The 9,532-nt window shown below is 39.0% G+C and overlaps 1 protein-coding gene across 1 annotated transcript; it reads left to right on the top strand.

Moving 5' to 3' along the window:
• Positions 1 to 329: 329 nt before the first annotated feature.
• Positions 330 to 8,731, top strand: VSX1 (visual system homeobox 1). Its single transcript, XM_069075538.1, has 5 exons — positions 330 to 777; positions 3,898 to 3,976; positions 4,499 to 4,622; positions 5,578 to 5,758; positions 7,580 to 8,731. The coding sequence occupies exons 1-5, from the start codon at positions 330 to 332 to the stop codon at positions 7,792 to 7,794; spliced, it is 1,047 nt and encodes a 348-aa protein (XP_068931639.1). The 3' UTR covers positions 7,795 to 8,731.
• Positions 8,732 to 9,532: the final 801 nt, after the last annotated feature.

Here is a 9,532-nt window from a genome sequence, read left to right as displayed (position 1 = left end):
ATGGGAATTCCGAAGGGGAGGTAGTAGCTGGGAGCTGAGGGGCGAAGCAGCTGGGAATTGAGCTAGGGAAGGGAAGGTGCATTATCAGATTGTAGGGAAATTGGGAGTAATTAATCTTCTGGAATTGAAAGCACCGGACGCCCCTAAGGCGACAGGACCCTTCCCCGAGCTGATTGGAAGCCAAGCGCCTTCCCCACCCACTGCCCTGCTTCACTGGCCCCAGGACCCAGATAAAAAGCTCTGGACAGACTTCGCTCTTCTTCCATCTGTGCTCGGGATCCTGCAGAAGCTACCCCAAACAGACAAGCCCAGAAGGGGAGGGCGAAGCCATGACCGGCCGAGATGCGAGCTCAGATGGCAAAACCAAGGGCAAGGCGTTGGTGCCCATTGGCCCGGGACATGAGAAGGCTTCTCTCAGTTTACGATCCAAAGGCTTTGCCATCAATGACTTGCTGGGCTTGGAGGCAGAGTTGCAGCCTCCCAGTGGTCCCGGGGCTGGCTCAGGATGCCAGGTCCCCTCTGGGGCTGGGCTGGGGCCAGGTCCTGGGGCTGGAGCTGGAGTCGGGGGGACCTCTCTGCCTGGGGGCTCCTTGCCCTTAGGTTTGGGCTTCTTCTGTGGCTTCGCAGCGCAGCAGCCCCCGACTGGTGGGACCCCCTGCCTGCTGCTCACGGACATCCCCTTCCTGCAGTCCCGGGGACCGGACCCCCATCACCAACATCACGAGCATCACCAGCGATACCTGCTGGGTTCTGAGAAGCCCAAGGAAAGCTTTTCGGGTAACTTGTGCATGCCTCCCCTGAGACCATTCATTCACTCTAGGCTTCTCTTCTCAGCCTAGGGTCTAAATGGTTAAAAAAAAACAAACAACCCTTTTCCACAACAGTTTTTACAATTGCTCTGCACCCCCTTCACTTTCGTCATTTTGAGAGGAAAGATGCATTTTCCCTAGTTTCAATTTTTGGCAAATTTCTGTTTCTCTTCTTCCCAGATCTAGGGAAAGGGTAGAATATCCAGAAAGAGAGGGAAAATAGCCAGTTCTATTTAGGGGCACTAACCAATTTGTTACAGTGACAGGAACTCTGGATTTGTATTCAGAGGACCTGAGTGCAAATCCCGAATCTACTCTTTATGTGACCTTGGACATGTCACTTAACCTTGTTTTTTTCACCTGAAATAGAATCGTGGATCATTTAATATCTCCCAGAGATCTAAATCAAAGACACCCATTTAGGGGTATTTAAATCCTGCAACCTTTTCTCTCTCCCTCCTTAGGCTCTACTATTCTCCCTCATGATCTTGCCACATACATTTTTTTCTCTAACCCCTACCTGGAGTCTAACTTGTTTCCCCTTCTGGGGCTGGAGACCCTCCGGGAGTGAAAATGTATTTTTGCACTTCCCCTCTCTGCTCCCCTAGGAGTCTGAGGTCAAGATCCCTCAGAGAAACACAAATTTTAACTGTTTCTCATTTTAGCTTCAGTCTCTGAGTCCAGAAATCCTTAGTCTAGGCCAGCACCCAGCTTTGTTTGATGCTTCTTTTTCTGAGCAAGGCTGTGTGTCCCCCAAGTAGGGTCATGAGACCTGGGGAAATTGATGTTAGTCAGGGTTAGGGAAGTGAGCAGGCTTGTGTGCTGAACTCCTCCAGACTACCAGGGTCAGAAGATCTCCCTCTCCTGTCTTTTGGCAATCCTCTGCTAACAACCACTCTCTCCTCTGAAAGTCCTGACTTTTCAGAGCCAGGAAAAGGAAGCAGCCCTTGCATTCCTTATACTCTTACTATTAATACAGCTACTTGCTTAATTACACTGGTACTTATGATAAATCCCATAATAAATTGCTTCTTTCCCTTACATGTGGCAGTTCTTCCATACCTAATTCCTTCATCATTTGAGTTAATTCTCCTATTCTATAATAACTTTGTAAACTTGAAGACCCAAGTTCGAATTCTGCCCCTGGCACATATTATTAGCTACTTGAACATGGACAAGTTACCCACGTAACTTCTTCATGCCTAAGGCAGCTATCTATGACTGCAGAAACAGTTTCTGATTTGTATTAGTGGAAGGAATTCTTACATTGATAAATTCCTATATCCCAAGGGAGATTTTAAAAAATAACAACAACCACCATGATAGGATTTTGTCTTTACCTGTGTCTTTACTTTGGTACCTTTTGCTCACACATCTATTTCATTCCTTGCTGTCCTTGGCTTCCCCCCAATCCTTAACATTCACTATTCTGCTAGGGCTTTAAGGAGAGTCTAAAAATTCCATTTAGAGGGTCTCATAATTTCCCCAGGAGAGACACACAAGTGGAATGCTTTCTTTGTAGATCTTTCAATATGTAAGCTTTATCTGATAAGATGTAAGAAAATTCAGTGACTTTACTGTTTTCTCACTGAGAAAAGAGTAGATGACTGGATTGAAAAGTTTGTGCCTACATGGGTATAGGATGGAAATAAGGACACTTTTTCTTCATAGGATTTAGGGCTAGAAGAGAACATCTAGCTCAGATCTTTTATTTTATAGTTGAGGAAATTAAAGCCTAGAAAGGGAAGATAACTTGCACACAGGTAGTAAGGAGCAGAACAAGGATTTGAGCCCGGGTTCTCTGATTCCCTTCATGAAGCAAAGTCTGGGTGGCCACTTGGGTGGGAGGGGTTCTTCCTCAAGTAAAGGTTGGTCTCAATAGCCTCCAAGGTCCCTTCTACCTCTCAGATACTGAAATTCTGTGCCTGAATCTCATGTTCTTTTCACTATGCTATATTAAGTCTTCTGAATCCAAATCCAATGTTCTTTCCCCTATGACATGCTGTCTGACTGCCTCTGCTTCCTTCCCTTGCTTTTCTTCAACTTGATAGCCAGACAAAAGGATAGTAGGTGGCACAGTGGATAAAGCTGAAGAGCTGAATTTAAATACAGTCTTGGACCTTACTTGCTGTGTGACTCTGGGCAAGTCACCTAACTGTTGTCTGCCTCAGTTTTGTTTTGTTTTTTTTTGATCTGCAAAATGAGAACAATAATAGCACCTAATTACTTGGGTTTTCAAATGTGATAAGGTTATATCAGATGAGATAATATTTACAAAGTGCATTGCAAACCTTAAAGAAATATATAAATTCTGGTTATTATTGTCATTATTAAATCATGCCCTTGGGTGGAATGGTATAGAAGATTTTTTTTTTCAGCAAGCACTTTTTTCAAATCAGTGCTATCACTCCAGAACTGTGGGCAATCCATACCCAGAGAGACATACCTGCACACAGATGAAAGCTGGAAAGAGAAAGTTAGAGCCAAGAAGAGTTGTTGGGGCCAGTTATGGGAACTCTGGGGATGGGGCCAGTAAAGGGATTCCAAATTGGTTGGTGGATCAATACCTGGTTTAAGGTGTGAAGGACTGAGGTCTCTGGAGGAAGTGACTCCCTGGGTATTATTGCCCTGGACCCAGGGCAATAATACCCAGGGAGTCACTTCCTCCAGAGGGGTCCAGTCACTTATGGACCAAAACTAGTTATTGTTCCTGATTGAGCAGGTTGAATTTTCTTTGCTTTAGAATTATCCAGGACAACCAAATCAGGCCAAGACTCTACTTCCTTTGGGAGGAATACCTGGAAACTGAGACCTCCATGAGAATTCTGTATCTATAAATAGATATCTGTCTCGGTTCTATATATGTATACATATATATATATATATATATACATATACACACACACACACACACACACACATATATATATATATATATACATATATAGAACAGAGACAGATTACAGTGTCCTGGTTCTTTTGTCTAGTTAATAATTGTAATATATACAATCACAACATGTACATAACAATCTGAACAATAATTCAAATTTAAAGCATATATTTTTTTATTTTCTCCAAATGTTAATAGATGAGGACAGTCTGTCTGAAGACAAAAATGAACTGAAGACACCCACATCACATATTAAGAGGAAAAAGCGACGACATAGGTATAGTTGAATGCCACACACTGTTCTCTTTTCCTTTATAAATGACTTTTTGGAGTTCTTAATATTGTAATTCCTCATAGACATAGCCAGAGCCTGGGTTGGGTGTAAATATTTCAGTTTACAATGGGGAAGACACAAGCATTATTTTGAAAAGAATTAAAACAGCTCTTAGGAGAATGGTAGGAATGATATCTGCTTCAGAAGACATGGACCATCTTTTTACAGTATTTTTAGAAGAAGGTTTGAGGGGTTGGGTTTTTTTTGTTATCTTACACAAGATCTCTGGAATAATAGAATGGAACTCATTGAAGAGAACCTAAGAATTAAACCTCTAGAATTTTCAAGAAATCTTGTCTAGTGCAAGAAAAGATTTCAGCAGGGACACTTGGTGGATGAGAGGATGAATTACTTGCTTTTTAATGGAGGGGAATTGGGAAGGGTTGAGGGAGGAAAGAATACAACATAGGTAGAAGAGCTAAGTTTTCTCCCATACCTACATACCCATATGCATGTTTTCTGCAGGACAGTCTTCACTGCTCACCAACTGGAAGAATTGGAAAAGGCTTTCAATGAGGCACATTATCCAGATGTGTATGCCAGGGAAATGTTAGCTCTAAAAACTGAGCTTCCAGAAGACAGAATACAGGTATTTGAGTTTATGTTCTCCTTTTCCAGATTAAAATACACAGATATCTCCTTAAATACACACACAAATATAACTCATTCCCACTTTTTTTTTTTAAGCAATCGGGGTTAAGTAACTTGCTCAAGGTTACACGGCCAGTTATTTCTGGGTGTGGTGCTGAGTATCTGAGCTCAGATTTGATCCCCAGGTCATCCCAATACTGGAGCCCATGCTCTTACTTGCTGAGCCACCTGGCCGCCCACATTCCCACTTTTTAACATGTTCTAAAGATAGATACAAGCACACAGGTATAGTTTAATACCTGGAGTTTAGCAGATATTAAGGTTAGATCTCTAGGAATACTGATCTCTTCCTTTATAAATAATGTCTTGGAGTCCTTATTATTGTAGTTCTTCAAGTTTGAGCCCAGTTAAAGGTACCTTTATCTGATCAACACAATGCCCAGACCAGGGCTCTTAATTTTGCTTCCTGTGAGATACTTCTTTGGAATCTTCAATTAGATTAAAAAAAAAGAATAATTTTTAATATGCAACATCAACAACAGTCAAATTGATATTTCTATGTTCCTTTTCCCAAGAAAGTCTTCCAAACCAAGAATAGCAACAAAACTGAAAAATAGCAAATTATTCTTTAAAAATGTTAATATATTGGAAAATATATTTCATATTATCAACCCTATTTTTCTTTTCTGCTTAGGCTGTACACATATTCCAGAGAAAATGGCTACCACTTTAATTGACAATCACTTTTCAGCCAGAATTGTTATTTTAGATATCTCTTCTAAAAAGTTTCTTTGTTATTTAATCTATTTTAATTTAACTGGGGTTATTTTACTCCATTTAAAGATGAACTCCATATACAGATAAAACAGACTTTCATTCATCTTCATGTGTTTTTTCCCTCCTTTGTCTTCTTCCTGGAATGCTTTATTTGTTCCTTTCCAATACTAAACTAGGTCTGGTTTCAAAATAGAAGAGCCAAATGGAGGAAGAGAGAAAAATGTTGGGGTAGGAGCAGTGTCATGGCAGAGTATGGTCTCTATGGTGCCATGGTGAGACATTCCATACCACTCCCTGAATCAATCATCAATTCTGCCAAGAGTGGGTTGGTGGGCTCCTGTGCTCCATGGCTACTTGGTAAGAAAGAACTTGTTACATATTGAATAGCTGATGTTACTAAAACTATTTTAGGTAGGATTTACAAAAGAAAAATAATGTATATATCTAAAAATTGCCCTGCAGATTGCATGCATTTATAAAATGATAGTTGGATTGATAGTGAAGCATTCAGGAACCATCCACTGAATTTAAGCAAAGTATCTTGTGAAATAATCCTAAAAGTCTAGAATTAGCGGTCACTTGGTTGTTGTTGTTCATCCTTCCTTCTCAAAGAGGACCAATGATATCAGGAGTGTGATGTCTTGATTTGTAAGTAAATTGGATTTGAGTGAGTCAGGGCTGGGCAAAGTCCTCAGCCTCACTCTCTCCTCCAGAGACATAGGAGTTCAGCTGTGTGTCTTCCCTCCCAGAATGATTCTTTTGTAAAGGCAAACGAGGCCATCTTTAGCCTCCATTCTTACCTAGCCTTTAATTATTGAATAGGTGTTGCTTCTGACAAAGTGACACTGGAAAAGACCTAGCTTAAAAAAAGAAGCCATTTTAGAGAACACAATCCAATCTACTCATTTTAGAGATAAAGAAATAACCAAAAGAGGTAGAATAATTTATCTAAGATGATGCAATGTCTCTTCTGTATTTAAAAATGTTTAATTATAAGGATTTCTTTTGCCTTGAATTATTTTAATTTCTTTTCTTTAATTGTATAGGTACACTCTTGATGTTAATTTGTGTGGCAAACTTAATGATTTATTTTTCAGAATTAAAAGAGCTATATACTTTATATGACAGATAAAGGTAACTTGAAGTTATAAAACCATATCGTTTTAAGTGCACTAAAGAAGCTTACTATTTAAAGGAGTTCTATGGTAAAGCACTTTGTGTAAAGTGAATAATTTTGGGAAAATCCAGATTTTCTCATTATGTTTGGTAAGGTACATCTATGTAATAGGAAATTCAATAAGTGCATAAAATTTATAAATTAATATGTTTTATGAATGACTTAAAAAAAAGCCTATTAGGAGACTTAATATTTACCCTAGTATCAACAATCATCTGACTTTGTGACTTTAGAAAAAGCCACCTTTCTGGTCTAGTTTTCTTCATTTTTTTTTTTAAAAGAAGGGGTTGGGGGCGGCCGGGTAGCACAGCAAGTAAGAGCACCAGCCCCAGTATTGGGATGACCTGGGGGATCAAATCCGGGCTCAGACACTTAGCATCCACCCAGAAACACCTGGCTGTGTAACCTTGAGCAAGTTACTTAACCCCAATTGCTTAAAAAAAATAAAAAGGGGTTGGATTATATGATCTTTCAAGTTTGTTTCAGTCTTAAAATATTTCTAATATCTAAAATATCATGATTCTGAATTTTCATAGTTTTTTGAACTTTAAAAATCCCTCATTGAAATGCAAAGGACCCCCTTTTTTGTTTTATCAAACCTATTTCAGCTAACATCTTACCAGAGAAGAAAGGCCTTGGGACAGGGAAATTAAATAAAGGTCTTGAATTAAGAAGCTGGGAAATTTAAAAAGTACAAGGGAATGAATCTTTAATGGTAGAATTTTAGATTTTGGAGTAAGTAGTTTTTAGGGCAGAGAAGCCATCCTAATAACCCTTTAATTATGCTGTATAGGTGATCATCAATTTGTAAAGTCAGCCGTGATAATAAGACCTTTCTTTATCTTATTGAATAGCATCATTTTAGTTGATATGATGATGATGATGATGAAAATGATAACACTGCTGACTTTTAAAAATATTTGGGCCCTAGTTTCCTCCTGTAAAATGATCAGTTTAGACTAGAAGATTTCCAAGTTCTAAGACTCTATTCTTTTTCTAAGGGATGCACAAAAAATCCATGGATGTGACGAGAAAATCAGCAGGTGAAGAAAAGGTATCAGGAAACTGGGGTTATGAACACCCAGAGGAAGACTTGAAATCAAAGCATGGAGAGCCCCAGCTGAGCTCTGAAAAAGTCAACCTCATGGACAGCTCAGAAGACATTGCTATTGATCTCTCCAGGACAGCAAAACAGGAGAAAAAGAAAGCACACTGAAGGTCTTAGATCCTGGGATCATGTTAGTAAAGATCAGTGCATCAATAAGGCAATAGACAATGGGAACAAGGAATGAGGGAGCCTCAGAATGAAAATAATTTCCAGTGGACCTTCCCAATGTGGACATATATCTAGCATTAGAATTTTTCACATGTTAAAAATCACCCAAGATGAAGTATATTGACTTGTACTTTCTGTTTATGGAGTCAGGACCCCATAGATCAATTCAACTTTCATTCTAAGCTTCAAAGCTGCTAAGGACAAATTAGCAATTTAGAAAAACTTCAAATTACTTTTAAAGTGGAAAGAGTTCAGTAAAAGCACTTGAGTTGATTAAAATGGAGGAAAATTTTGCTTAATCTTCAGATAATTGGTGGCAAGAGGTGGTACAGAGTTTCTCAGGCATCTTACTGGTAGTGGGCACTTAACTCAGTTTAAACACATTGTTATGCCAGGAGGTTTGGTCCAAAATACCCATTCTGAATCTTTAAAAAAGTATAGGTCTTTAAATGGAGACAAAATCAACATAGGCTTATGGACTACAGGATACTTTCCTCATTTCACTATGAATGTGGCTTGGACCACATTTTTATTTCCTTGTTGATATGCAATAATTTTATAAACTCATAAGTGGGATTGGACATAACAGAATTTAGACAATTCAAGTTGTATAAATACAGCCATTTTCTCCATCTCCCTTTTCTCCTAAAAGTAGAGTATTTTGTGAAATGTTATAGGAAATATTTTAAAATTCTTCAATATCTATAAAGCAGTATTATAAGAATAGACCTATTCTTGGTCTTTTTATATTTATGTTTAAAAGCACTTTAGTTATTTGGAATTTCTGAATGTTTCCTTTTCCTGTATTTTGTTTATCATTTATTTATTATGTACACATAAATAAACATTTGTGTAATTTTGCTTTTCAATGCATACATTTCAGTAGATTGAATATATTTTCTGTGTCTTCATGCTGCCTTATTCACTGATGAAGGCTGGGTGTTCTACACCTTATATTATGTGGTAGAGGAAAGGACATTGAACCTGGAATCAAGGGACCTGGGTTTGAATCCTGGTTCTGCTCCCTGTGCAACATTGGGCAGAGCTTATCTGTAAAATGAAAGCATTGAACTAGGTGGCTTTTATTTTCCCTTCCAACTTGAAATCTATAATCCTGTGGTCTCTTCAAGGTCAAGCTGAAAAGCCACTTCTACAAAGTTTCTCCTGATTATCTAATCTGGGTCCTAGGTGGTGCCAAGGTACACAGAGGCCGGGGCCTAGAGTTTGAAAGACTCTTCTACCTGAGGTCAAATGTGACCTCAAATATGAGCTATATGATCCTGGGCAAGTCACTTAACCCTGTTTGCCTCAGTTTCCTCATCTGCAAAATGAGCTGGAGAAGAAAATGGCAAACCACTCCAGTATTTGACAAGAAAACCCCAAATGGGGTCATGAAGAGTCTGACATGACTGAAATGACTGAGCAACTAGAATGAGACTCTCCATTTCTGAATTCCTTATGGTAGTTTATACCACTCATAGCAGTTTTTATTGGAGTTATTCCTGTAAAACGATGATATCTAGTATTTCTATAGGTGGAGGTGGGGGTGCAAGGGAATAAGCATTCATATAGTTCCTATTGTGTGCCTGGGATTGTGCTGTGTGGTTTTTTTTTAAATTATTATAAATATCTCATTTGTTCCTCATAAGAACTTGGTAAGGCAGGTGTGAGACAGACA

The sequence above is a fragment of the Petaurus breviceps genome, unplaced genomic scaffold, assembly GCF_028583685.1.
Source record: "Petaurus breviceps papuanus isolate PSGF00001 unplaced genomic scaffold, PetGlider_PUasm1.0 90919, whole genome shotgun sequence".
In the NCBI taxonomy this organism is placed as follows: Eukaryota; Metazoa; Chordata; class Mammalia; order Diprotodontia; family Petauridae; genus Petaurus; species Petaurus breviceps.
The sequence above is the reverse complement of the archived record's forward strand: the minus strand, read 5'-3'. Positions and strand labels throughout refer to the sequence as shown.